General features: G+C 42.9%; 1 protein-coding gene across 2 annotated transcripts in view; it reads right to left on the bottom strand.

Annotated features, from left to right (window-relative positions):
- Positions 1–970: 970 nt before the first annotated feature.
- Positions 971–13,422, bottom strand: part of LOC133448969 (plexin-B1-like) — a 127,324-nt gene continuing 114,872 nt past the window's right edge. For both annotated transcript variants that reach the window (XM_061728007.1, XM_061728009.1), the window contains 11 exons: positions 11,555–11,701; positions 11,294–11,459; positions 8,735–8,838; positions 8,568–8,652; positions 8,323–8,489; positions 7,066–7,226; positions 6,041–6,188; positions 5,887–5,951; positions 4,742–4,817; positions 3,938–4,012; positions 971–2,709 (listed from right to left, as the gene is read on the bottom strand). In XM_061728007.1, the coding sequence (XP_061583991.1) occupies positions 2,605–2,709; positions 3,938–4,012; positions 4,742–4,817; positions 5,887–5,951; positions 6,041–6,188; positions 7,066–7,226; positions 8,323–8,489; positions 8,568–8,652; positions 8,735–8,838; positions 11,294–11,459; positions 11,555–11,701 (1,299 nt within the window). In that variant the 3' untranslated portion in view covers positions 971–2,604. The remainder of the gene's footprint in view (positions 2,710–3,937; positions 4,013–4,741; positions 4,818–5,886; positions 5,952–6,040; positions 6,189–7,065; positions 7,227–8,322; positions 8,490–8,567; positions 8,653–8,734; positions 8,839–11,293; positions 11,460–11,554; positions 11,702–13,422) is intronic.

The raw sequence follows: 13,422 nt of genomic DNA, 5'->3' as shown, positions 1-13,422 counted from the left end.
AGGGTTTCAGGGCGGTTGGAGCTGATCTTGGCCGTCAAAGGAAAGATGAAGAGTAAAATCCCGACGGGATGCCAGGTCATCACAGACCGGACCAGTTATATCAGGGGTGTCAAACTCATTTTGCTTGGCGGGCCGGATTTGACCAATGTTTTTCTCTCAAAATAACAAAAACGGTGCAAAATTATTTTTTTCTATTTATTTATTTTTTTACTATTGTTATCGAATCCACTATCAGTTTAGTTAATTTTAAAGGAAATATGCACTTTGTTTACACTAATTATGTAAAATGTATTTCTTCAGGATCTTTTCTTGAAAATTTTTTTTTTTTCAAATTATGTAAGATACTTTTAATATCATTTTACAAAGATAAACAGAAACAGGTATGTTTTTTTTATAGGAAATTTAATTAAAAGCAAAATCTTTCTTATTACATCCGAGAGTGTTTCTTTGTGATTAAGAGATTTTTCCAGTACAATTAAGTGTATTCATTTTTAGAAATGAATACACTTACTTAGGACGCGGATATTTACGCCAGTGTGCCGAAAAAGTGAGCACTTCTCTTTTAACTGTTTTACTTTGTCACTATCCTCGTATTCAAAACTGAAATTCTCCGAATAAATATCTTCTATCATCTTTTTTAGCAGTGATATTTTTCCTGCGAAAATATATAATAGTAGTCAGTTAATAAAAATAAACGACCGTCTACAAAGAAATAAAATCAGCAAATGCATTCTAGAAAACTAAAAAAATGTTGAGAACTGCTCTCTTTGTGGAATAACGATGGATTTGTAGAAGAAATATATTGTCGGATATGCTGCGATTCCTTTTTAGGAAATTAACATTTCGTTTTTTTTACGTTAAACTTCTCGTGGGCCGCATGAAAATCATGCATCACGCATGCGGCCCGCGGGCCACACATTTGACACCCCTGGGTTACATCATTATCAACACATTAAAACACAGCGACCAGTCATTTTAGAATACTTTATTACATCTGTGAAAATTTGGCGCTTTCGCTTAATAAACAGGTTAAATCACTACAGTTACATTTAAAATCAGTATGTACAATAATAAACAAGAAATCAGAAACATCCTTAAAACTGCTCCTTGCAGAGCCTGCTCTACATCGACAAATTTATACAGCCTAACAACAGTTTTCCCTCAGGCGGTTTGCGTGGGTCAGCGCGGAGCTTTCATGAGCAGCCAACGACAACAAACCACAAGTTCACGTGAGTCGTTAGTCGCTGTGTTTAGTAACGTCAGGACAAACCTACGCTCTACATTCTGACCAGCCGGGGCTCAAACGGACACGCGTTTGTAGCCCTCTACGAGTTCAGGCAGTCTCCCAAAGTGAACCTTTATCAACGTTGTTTCAGGTCTGCAATGAATCTTTTATCACTTCCTGTGTCTGTTAACATTATTTAAATACACAGCTGGCATTTTTAAAAGATTTCCTTTATTGGGGCTTTGTGAAAGATTAAACCTTTTTGAAGTATGGGTGTGTGGAGTTGTGTTTAGGTTGACTTCTCGATTGATTTGGCTTTCCCTCTGCACCCGTCTGGGCCCGGTCAGTTCCCCCTGCGACGCCCGACCGCGGGCGTGATTTAGCGGGCCGTCCTGGGGGGGGGGGGAGAACCGATTTGACCCGAGACCGACAAACTGTCAGATCTCCAGGCAACAACCTGTGCGAGTCAGAAAACCATCAACGCACACGAGCTCACGCTTCTCTTGATCGCGATGAGATTGCACTTTTTAAAGTTTGCACCAGCAAACTCTGCAGCACGGCCTCGGCTTGGAGTCGCTCGGGTGAGCCGCCGTTTCAGGAACAGCAGTCAGAGCCGAAGGAGCATCATAAAAAAAACAAGGAAGCACTTCCTCAGACTGCACAGACATAATAAAACCACATCGGTTTACTAAAAACAATAAATATAGACAGCTGGGGTTTAAGTACCTTGAAATAAACAGGAGGACTTGCAGTCAAGAACAAGTGTGTGTGTGTGTGTGTGTGTGTGTGTGTGTGTGTGTGTGTGTGTGTGTGTGTGTGTGTGTGTGTGTGTGTGTGTGTGTGTGTGTTGGGAGATGTCACCTGCTAAAGTTGTCGTGTTTTCGGCAACAACAGCGTGGTAACGCAGCGGACGCGGCGCCGTGGGCTGAGGTAGAGCGGCGGTAACTTACTCAACTCATATTTTCAACGACATGCGAGTCACGACCGAGGCTTTCTTCTCAAACGCGAGCGACGAAAATGACGACGACGTTACCGTGACAACAGACAGGAGAATGAATGTGTAAACACACAAGAAATCACTGGTTTCATCTTTCAGCAGCAGCAAACAGCCGAGGTGGGAGATGTACCGCTTCTTTACCACCGACTCCGGAGGGAAAGCGGTGGCGACGACTTCCCGCTTGACGGGGGTCTTTTTTACGCAACCGTGCTCCGTCTGAACGGGGTTATTCAGTGTCTTTGTGCCTTTCTACTCCTACAAACGACCGTCGGCCTCCTTAGCAACCGGCCAAAACAGAAAAGGTCCCCTTAATGCCCGCTGCAGTCTTCAGGCGGTTGGCTTCCGAACGTCCTGGCAGTAACACGGAGTAACGATGTCTCCGTCACAAGTCCGTCACTTTATTCTCCACCGCGGCGGCGATCTGCTGCAGCCGGTAGCCTAGCTGCATCTTCTGAGCCGTGGGGTCCTCCTCTAACGCCGTGATGATCTGCAACGAACAACATGTCAAACCATCTTTGAACTACTTTAAGGTTTTATAAACAGAACAATCACAGAAATACAACTGCATTTTAGAAAAAAAACAACCCAAAAATCTAAAGGCTGAACTACATGGATATTTGAAGTATCTTATAATATCTACCGTATTTTTCTGGACTATAAGCCGCTACTTTTTCCATAGGTTTTAAACCATGCGGCTTATACAAAGGTGCGGCTATTCTGTGGATTTTTCTTCCACCACTCAGGCCGCTCTAACCGGAATTAGAATCAAAACTAAGACAAAATAAATGCAAAGAAGAATACGCTACTTCTTCTTTAGCAGATAGAAGTAGAAGCAGATTTGAAACAGATAAATAGATATATAAATACCGGTTATTTTCTATTGGTTCTGTCCTGTTTTAATCAGCAAAGTTGCTGCCGTGTTAAAAGACACTGTTAGGAAAGGATCTATTTAGGTACAAACATGTACATCATTTACAGTTCAAAATCATTCTGTACATGTAGTAAATATCTAATCTAACAACATAAATATCTGCGGCTTGCATATCTTTTTTTTTTTTTTTTTTTTTTTTTTTTTTAATAAATAGAGCGGATGCGGCTTGTATATCTTTTTTTAATTATTTTCTTAAAAATAGAGCAGATGCGGCTTATATGCAGGTGCAGCTTATAGTCCAGAAAATACGGTATATTTCTAATAAAATGTTTTTTGTTTATACTTGAAAGGGCTGAAATAGTTGAGATATTTAAAATATAACTTGAGTTGAGTTGTTTTGAATGACATTTCAGTTCTGATAACATAAAAACATGACAGTGATGAGTCACATTAAAGGCAGGGTAAGCGATTCTAAGGGCCCAGAACAGGTTTTGTCACATTCAGTGAATTCCTCCTCACCATCTGATAGCACCAATTAAACCAAATAAGGATAAACAGGTGTTGGGTTCAGAACCCAGAACCTGAACCCAGTCAGAGGGGAGTGGGTTGGATACGCCGCGGCCAGGAGACAACGTTCAATCATCCCCACCACTGCCGTGGATGAAAACGGCACACAGGAATGCAGCGAGGCCGACCCGTGTAGGGCGGCCCGTGAGGACCAGAACCGAGAAAAATGTTCAGGTCCACGTCCTGTCATCCATCCAGTTTGTACCGTGAGCTTCTTCTTCTTCCAGGAATTCACCAGAACATAATTTTTTATGCGATAAATGGGTGATTAAATTACCTGATCGTAGTACTTGTTGATATACTTGTAGAGCTCGTGCAGCGCCACCAGGAAGTTCAGTTCTCCAGAGTAGTTCTGAAACAGACAACACTCAGGTGAGACGGATGATTGCCTGCTGATGGAAAAGGAGTGGCTCTCCTCATCCCGGGATGTTGGACAGTTGGATCTTTCCACAGCACGTTTATATTATGCCAAAGCCCAAAATATTATTTGTTGGTTGAATTTACTGAAGAAAATCAGTGTATTATTATAACCATCCTTCGTCAACTGTCTTTTACCTATGGTTCTAGGTGTTTTTTATGTTGCTTGAATGTTTAGAATACTTTGTATATACGTTATATATACACATTATGTGCACTCTTTGTTTATTCTCTAGTGGATACATATACTTTCTGTGGATATCATCGTGAATGGTGGAGGAGATTAGCATTACGTGTCATTGGATATCTTAATGTTGATGAATTGTAGAGATACTGGGATTCCTGGGTAATAGGGGGAACAGTTGGGGTAGTCATGATTTGTTTATCTTCTGTTTTGTTTTGTCTTTGCTGTTTGTTTAGTTTTTATTTGTCTGTTTTATTATTGTTGCTGTAGTTTTTGTTTTGTTTTATTTTAATTTTATTTTTTTAGCATTAGAAGAGGAGAGAATCTCTGACTGTCCTGCTTCCATTCTCTATGCCATTCATGACAGTACCATGACGATCCTGTTACAATGAGATTCTTAATAAAAAAATGGATCACATAAAAACAGTCATGTGAGCTGCTGCTCCTCCCATCTCCATGAGGGGAGGTAGCGGTACCTACCCTGGACAGTTCAGCCAGAGCAGAGTTCATCTCCTGGTCGCTGGCCGAGATGGTCTGCCTGATGTCAGCGTAGTACCTGCAGGAGAACCGCCATCATCATCATCATCATCATCATCATCGTCATCAATAGCTGAGAAAAATCTACCGTATTGGCCCGAATATAAGACGACCCCCTGTACATCTGAAACAAATGATTATAACAATATATTCGCGAGAAAAAGCATGTTATTTTGCCTCATTCAAATCATCATCTTGAAGTTTGCATCATAACTTCTCCTCAGCTGCTGGTTAACCTGCCCATCTTCCACCCACTTTTCTCCAGATTGTCGCTACGTTTCTCCATTTTCTGTTATCTCCTTCTTATTTTCTTCTCTTTTCTTTCTTACCGCTATTTTTTATTTTTATCCTTTGTGACAGGGGTTCACTTTGTAATGAAGAGTATTAGGGCCATGCAGGAGAAGAAATATGAGAGGGGAAGATTTTTTTTTTATTGTGCACTTCGAAGTCGAAATGTTGAGAAAAAAGTCGAAATGTCGAGGAAAAAAGTCGAAATGTCCAGATGTTAAAAAATACAATTTCAAGAATAAAGTCGAAATTTCGTGAATAAAGTCAAAATTTCAAGAATAAACTTGAAATACAATATCGTGAATAAAGTTGAAATGTCTCGAAAATTGTACTTCAACATTATTCTCGACATTTCGACTTTTTTCTCAACATTTTGACTTTTTTCTCAACATTTCAAGTTTTTTCTCGAAATTTTACTTCAACATTAATCTCAACATTTCAACTTTTTTCTCAAAGTGCATAATGAAAAAATAAACTTCCTCCTCAAATATTATTTTTATTTTTCTCCTGCCTGGCCCTCTTCCGTAGATTTGGTCTGGGGAGTTACCGTAGTTTAGCATTGGCTTTAAAGATATCTGGCGCCATCTAGCGGTGTGATGGGTGTAATGTCTAGTCCCCGAATGGAAGACCACCCCCACTTTTTCAGTCTTATTTCAATGCAAAAAACACTTACCGTATATCTTATATTCGGGCCAATACGGTATTTCTGATTCAAAAATATTCATGCGCGGGTCATTGGGAGGGGGAGGGGAGGATAAACATGTAGTGCATCGTTGAGGTTCAAGGGAAGCCGAGCAAACCTTTCCACCATCTGCTTGTAGCGGGGGATGTCTCGGGCGTACAGCAGCTTGTTGATGGGAGAGTCCTGGTGGAGTAGACAGGAGAGTAAGACCCATGTTCACTGTAACGTCATCCACTACACCCTCAACCCCAGAGAAGGAGATCTCTGCTCACCCGGCCCAGCTTGTGCTCGGCGATGGTGCACGAGTCCATGAAGGTCTGCGCGATGACGGAGAGCACGGCGTCCACGTGATCCGACGCCTGCACGTCAAAGATGAACTGAGGGTTCTTGATGATGTTGATCCAGAAACGCAGAGGGAGGCTGGAAAGACAGAGACGGGAATGTTTGACCCTCCAGGTAGTACTCCAGTTGTAAAAAACAATCAGGGGGGAGGGTGGATTTTATGGGGACAGATAATTTGAGCTGATTACAAATAATATAATATATTACAAATAATAGCAGTGACCAAAACACCTGCAGAAATACTGCAGGAATGACATAGCAGCAGTTAAATGCAGCCTTCTGTAAGCTTTAAATATCCACTGGGCTTACATCAAATACATCAAAACACAACAATAAAAAACACTTTTCTGAACTTATTAATATGACTCTGTCCTTCACAGGATAAGTAAAATGGATCACTGCAAAAACTCACAATCTTAACAAGAATATTTGTCTTATTTCTAGTTACAATGTAATTTTAGTAAAAAAATCTTATTACACTTAAAACAAGACTCATCACTGGAAAAAACAACAATTTCACCTGTTTCAAGTAGATTTTCACTTAAAATAAGTAGAAAAATCTGCCAGTGGAACAAGATTTTTTTGCTTGTGATGAGAAGATAAATCTTGTCCCACTGGCAGATTTTCCTACTTATTTAAAGTGAAAATTTACTTGAAACAGGTGGAAATTGTCAAATAAGTTATTTTTCTGGTGATGACTCTAAATGTTGAAATAGCAGTAAAACCACATTCATTGATGAAATGACATAAGGGATGGAAAGGAGGGATGGCAGTTTTACAGGGAGGATGATTTTGACCGTTTTTATTTCAGGGGGGGTTACAGGGGTGGCATCCCCCCTCTGAAATAAAAACGGTCCAAATCATCCCCCCTGTAAAACTGCCATCCCCCCTCAACTCCAGTACTGTGTCCGGGCCGTCCGGTGTGTCTAGACCCGTCTCAGCCGTCTCAGTGTACCTGTTGGTCTTCCAGATGTGGATGGTCTCCGGGTCGGTGATGCTGTGCTGCCCCGCCTGATCATCCAGCAGGTCAAAGAAGTACTTGACGGCCAGCGGGACGGGGCGGCTGGTGCTGACGATGACGGTGAACAGATCGTCTACGAACTTCTGCAGCGTTCCCTGGAGGAAGAAGATACAACAAGTGAAGACTCTCTCTCTGTCACTAACGGCCAACGTGGAGGCTGTCGGAGCATCTTCTCTCTGAGCCAGAGGTTCTGACTGGTCTGGCTTTGGGACCCAAATCATGAAAACTTAAACAATGAAAAACTTTAAAACCTCAAGTTTAAGATTAAGATTCCCAGAATATTCGAATATTTTGAGATAGGATTTTTGAGTTTTCTTAAGCTGTAAGCCATAATCAGCAATATTAAAATAATAAAAGGCTTGCAATATTTCAGTTGATTTGTAATGAATCCAGAATGTATGACATTTTTGTTTTTGTAATTGCATTACAGAAAATCACAATATTCTAATTTTCTGAGACAGTCCTGTATGTTCTAAAATTAAATTTACTGCCAAGTTCATGTCCTGAAACCTGTTATCCAATCAGAATGGTCTATCTCTATTAAGGCCCGGTTAGCTGCTCATTCATTGGTCAGGACTTCACCAATCCCGGGGAAGACCAAGTTATGTGGGCGGGAATAAAACAAAAGATGGTAGGCCTTCATGAAGTCTAACATCAAATCTCTGCAGGTGAGAAGCGATCCCCCAGGACTGAGACAATGGCTCGACATTGTTGAAGAAATATACGCCATGGAAAAATTGACTTTTTGTTTGAGTATTAGAGGAAGGGATTTTGCTCAAAAGTGGCAAAAATGGTCGACATTTAAGGTCAAATCCCAGCCATGCCCTTAAAGAAGGGAAAGAAAAGAATGGCAAAATATTACATCTCCCCCAGGAAGTTATGTTAGGATTGTTACTATCATTTTTTATTTGTATTATTATTATTATTATTTTATTTTTCTCTTTCCTCTGTGTAACTTGAAAAAGACAAAATAAAAAGTATTAAACATTTTTTTTTTAAATCTCTGCAGGTGAGAGTGGTTGAGAGAAGAAGATAAATGGCGGAAGACGAGAGTGACGTTGTGTACTGTTGCTTTTTTCCACGATGATTTCTTTTCTCTGTGATGAGGTGAAGGCCCAGTGGTAGTGCTCACAGTTCGCCACTGGTGTGTGTGTGTGTGTGTGTGTGTGTGTGTGTGTGTGCGTGCTCTACCTTCATGGACAGCAGGCGGGTCAGGTAGATCTCGGGGATGGCCTTGGCCCTCTCCCGGTCCCTCAGGCTGCCTCTCCGGTGTTTGGGCAGCTCCGGCTCCTCGCTGGCCTTCACCAGGTGCCACAGCTTCACCCCCCCCTCATCATTATCCTCCAGCATGGGCGTCTCTGTGAAACCGGGGATGAATGGGGTTAGTGGAGAGCTGCTTCCCCGTCCCCCGCCCCGCCCACTGCAGGGGAACTCACTCTCTCCGGCGATGTAGTCGTGGTTGTCGTGGTGAATGTTTTTGCTGTGGCGCGGCACCAGCGCCACCGTTGCTCCGTCCGGAACCTGGTGAGCAACACAGATGTTCAGTATGAGGATGGTTGGATGGCGTGTGCCCCTCTCGTAGAGCGGTGTAGGCGGGTACCACCTTGTAGTGCTGCAGCGTGTTGAGGCGTTTCCAGCTGCCCTGCACCACCGAGGTCAGGTCCTCGTCTGACAGGATGAGATGGCCGGCAACGCCAGACCTCCACTCTGAAGAGAGCACAGCGTCAGAACAGACACTCCTCACAACCTACATCTAATATCACAAATCTATCTCCTAAAATCATCATGATTCCTCTCAAGAAGAAAACTACGTTTAGTCCAGAGTCTAATGGCGCTTTTCCACTAGTACCTACTCAGCACGACTCGACTCGCCTTTGCGCTTTCCCACTAGGGGTCTAACGTGCCGAGTAGATACTTTTTCTGTAACTATTCTGCCGAGGTTCTAAGCGAAAGAAAGAGCGACTCTGACGGTTTCTTGTTCATTTTATTCAACCAGCAATGGCAGCACAAAAGTGTGTTTCATGATCCAACTCTGAGGTGCAGATGTTCATCAACCTGGTGCTGAGGAGAGAATTAAAAAGGGATCTAGACGGGCGATAAGGAACGACCAGATCTACCAGGAGCTCTGTCTCTTCATAGCTGCTCACGGCTCCAGCTGACTTTACAGCAGCGCAGAGACAAACTAACTAAAAAAAAAGGGTCGCCACTTGAAGTTTCTCTCACTCTCATTGTTTAACTTGATATCAAACACAAGCCACAGACCCAGCAGCACATCTATCATCTCCTCCAGGTTCTACATCTTTAGTGTTGTTGTCTTCTTCATTTAGATCACACAATCAAATACGTCACAGCAGCTTCACTCCAACCTCCTACTTCTGCTCCAGGTGCTGAATTGTAGTGGAAAAGAAACCAGGCCGAGTTGAGATGGGTAGGTACTAGTGGAAAAGTGCCATGAGAGAGGATCCACTCCTGCACGTTTGTTACTCGTGGACCAGATCGAGGCAGGAACTCTTCATTTTAGTTGACTCTGTTAGAATAACCACACCCATCTCTCAACACCAGACGCAGCACATGACACGGCGGGGGGAATGTGGCAGAAACCTGGACCCACCGAGGCTCGGACGTGCTGGAGTGAACCGCACCGCGTGCACCACCCCAGCAGAATATGGGGCATGTCACACAAGACCAAAGGTGCTAAATGGGAGCGCACTCCTCAGGACGTGCCGGTGGCGTCGTGCTTCCGTCCAAACGCCACAGAGATACGACACAAAAGCGCGTTTGCAGCTCAGCTGGTGACGGGCAGTTTCAGGGGGAGGAGTCAGTCGACCCCTGGATGTGTTTAAGAGTACGACTTTGTGATTTCCACCTCTGAGGACTAGCATATGCACCATGAGGATGGTCTTAGTCTGATCTGGGTCGGTCATGTATCAGCACCCCGGAAATGTGAACAGATCCTCGAAGGACATATTGTCAAACTTCGTCAGTCATCAAGCTTTTTATAAGGTTTCTGAGCAGAGGTGACACCTGGGATTCCTTATGGACCAACGTCAGCTGTTGACTGGGTTTTAACAGGACGCACCTACATTTTAAAGATGCTGTTAATCTCTGGGGCCATGTGGATACTTATGATGCAGTTCAAGAGCAGTTCAGGCGGTGTGTCCCTCTGCTCTACGACTACCGGGCGTTTGCTCTGGGAGCGTTTGCTCTGGGAGCCTGGCTCCTGCACGCAGGGCCTCCTGTCTCCCTGCAGGGGGCGCCACTGTCCAACAAATATAAACATGAACTCAGGAAGTGGAGGCTTAACCACTAACTGATGACTCTCAGGTCATTTATGGCACTTTTCCACTAGTACCTACTAGGCTCTACTCATCTCAGCTTGACTCATCTCAACTCGGCCTGGTTTCTTTTCCATAATAATCAGCACCTGGAGCAGAAGTAGGAGGTTGGAGAAGCTGCTGTGACGCATTTGATTGTGTGATCTAAACGGAGAAGACAACAACACTAAAGATGTAGAATCTGGAGGAGATGATAGATGTGCTGCTGGGTCTGTGGCTTGTGTTCAATAATATCAAGTTAAAAAAAGGAGAGAGAGAGAAACTTCAAGCAGTGACGCTTTTACATTTTTTTTTCTTTGTCTCGGCTCTGCTGAATTGTCAACTGGAGCCGTGAGCAGCTATGAAGAGACAGAGCTCCTGGTAGATCTGGTCGTTCCTTATCTCCGTCTAGATCCCTTTTTAATTCTCTCCTCAGCACCAGGTTTATGAACATCTGCACCTCAGAGTTGGATCATGAAACAGACTTTTGTGCTGCCGTTGCTGGTTGAATAAAATGAACAAGCTTCTCGTCAGAGTCTCTTTCTCTGATTTCCTCCTCCTGACTCAGACGTCTGACTCCAACCCCCCGACCAATCAGTGGTCTGTAGTGTGATGATGTCAGATACAGCCGACTCAGCCGCTTAGAACCTCGGCAGAATAGTTACAGAAAAAGTTGGCACGTTAGACCCCTAGTGGGAAAGAACCAAACTGAGTGGAGCCGGGCTGAGGTACTAGTGGAAAAGCGTCGTTAGTGCAGTAGACGTCACTGCTCGGTGAAGTGAGGTCACGGCAGGTCGTGTCTGGATCCGAGGAGCGGCAGAGCTCCCGTCACCGTCCCGGGTCCTCACCCAGGTCCAGGGAGTCTGCGTGCGGCCGGTGGGAGAAGGAGGCGCTCTTGTACACCTGGTCCAGCAGCTTCTCCTTCACCTGCGTGATGGTGTCACAGTCCAGCACTTTGGAGGGCAGCGGCTGGGAGTCGTTCACCCCCCCGCCCTGCACCAGCACGTTCAGCGTCTGACAAGGAGAAGAAGAAAACCAGACAGGCGGTGAGAGGACAAAGCCCGGCGAGTCCCAAAGGTCAGGGGAGCGTCCAGCGGAGGAGCTGTTACCAGGGTTTTGTACTCCACGTCCTCGCGCAGCAGCCGGTTATCGTTCAGGGTGTGCTTGGCCTTTCCTGTGACGGCGTCCACTGGTCCTTTATCCACCTGGTGCTTTATAGCTCGGAACAACATGTACAGAGACTCCCCTGCTGAGTCCTGTGCACACACACACACACACAAGTTAGGACTAAATGTTAGCATTTACCAATACGTCACCTGGCACTTCGTCCCAAACGAGGTGCAAATAGATTTAGATGTCCTTCATTAGTCCCACAAATAACGTGTCTGCTGCTCCGTGAACACGGGACGGTTGTTCAGGGACACGTCGGGGGTATTTTAGTGAATTAGAGGTGAATTAAAAGTGATTAAAGCCTGTATGTTAAGGAAATATAATGAAAAATGTTAGTTAAGTTTGATTGACATACCCCTAGGCGGCGGTAATTTTATTTTAATTTTATTTAATTTTAGTTTTTTTTTAATTCACTTAGTTGTTGTTTTTTATTATTATTATTTTTAATTTATGTTATTTGTGAAAGGGGCAGATCAGATAAGATTCTTCTTCTTTCTGCTCCCTTTTCATTCACAAGTTAGGAACATTTGTATTTGTATTGAATTGTTTTGTTTTGTGAATGAAATAAAAAATAAAAAGAAATGAAAATGAAATGAATTAGAGGGTAAAAACTACTAACTTTATCCTTTTATTCTTTATTTTATTCTTTTATCTTTTATTTTATTCCATTTCTGTTAGTATGGTATGACTGTTACCTTTATTTTATGTCTTTTAACTTATTTTATTTATTTTATTTAACATTTTATTTCTTGAGCTGTTTTGTCTTGTTATTTATTCTGTAAAGCACTTTGGTCAGCTGGGGTTGTTTTAAACGTGCTTAACAAATAAAATTGGATTGGAACTCTGCCCTTATAGAGTCTTATAGATCACAGTTCCTCCGATCATCTTTCCGGTGATGTCTGGGGTCATTACCGAGTCTATTTGACCGTTTTTAAAAGTCCGCCAGTAAAGTCACATTAGCTTCTGTTATTGAAGCTTTTCCTAAACGTACTGGACTCCAGACGGGTCCGTGACCCAGATAATACTGATTCTTAATGTCTGCGCGTCAGAGGGCGTGTTTGGGCCACACCCACAAATTAGATGATTGGCAGATAACTTTGAAACCTTGCGTTGGTAGATAAAGTACAAGAAATCAGATGAAAACCTGTTGGATGAAACCAGGAGTTTATGCCGTCCAGTGTAGCGGCCAGAACTCTTTGGGGGATTCTGAACACGCCAGGTTTGGCGTCTACATAACGTTCAGCTCTTGCTGCCTGGATACCTCTAAAAGGCACTTAAGAAGTAAATCATCAACCCGATAAAACCACCAGGACTCCAGCAGGTTCCTGCTCCAACTCCTGATTAACCAGCGGAAAGTGAAACACTAGTGTTGTTTCTGTCAGCCTGTTTCAATGTTAGTTTTACTCTAGTCTTTGGGTCAGGCTATCATTTTAGTTTTTATTTGTTTTAGTCACGTTCATTCTCCTTTTAGTCGTGTCAAGTTTCAGTCTGAGCATTTTAGTCTTATTTTAGTCAAAGATTGTATTTAGCCAAACCCATTTTACAATTCAAACAAGGTTATCTTATTATTATATTATTGTTACCTTATACACTCAAGAATACATTCATTCCAGATACAGAAGACTCTAATTTGAGTTACAACATATTTATTATTCCACATTTCTCCCCGTCTTTTTCTTTTCCGACTACACATTGGGTTTTATTTTCACCTCGTTTTGGTCAACGAAATTGAAGACACATTTTAGCATAGTTTTATTTTGTAATCTACATTTTAGTCTTGTTTTTTTATTCGTCTACAATATTGCAT

The sequence above is a fragment of the Cololabis saira genome, chromosome 8 (genome assembly GCF_033807715.1).
Source record: "Cololabis saira isolate AMF1-May2022 chromosome 8, fColSai1.1, whole genome shotgun sequence".
NCBI lineage: Eukaryota > Metazoa > Chordata > Actinopteri > Beloniformes > Belonidae > Cololabis > Cololabis saira.
The sequence above is the reverse complement of the archived record's forward strand: the minus strand, read 5'-3'. Positions and strand labels throughout refer to the sequence as shown.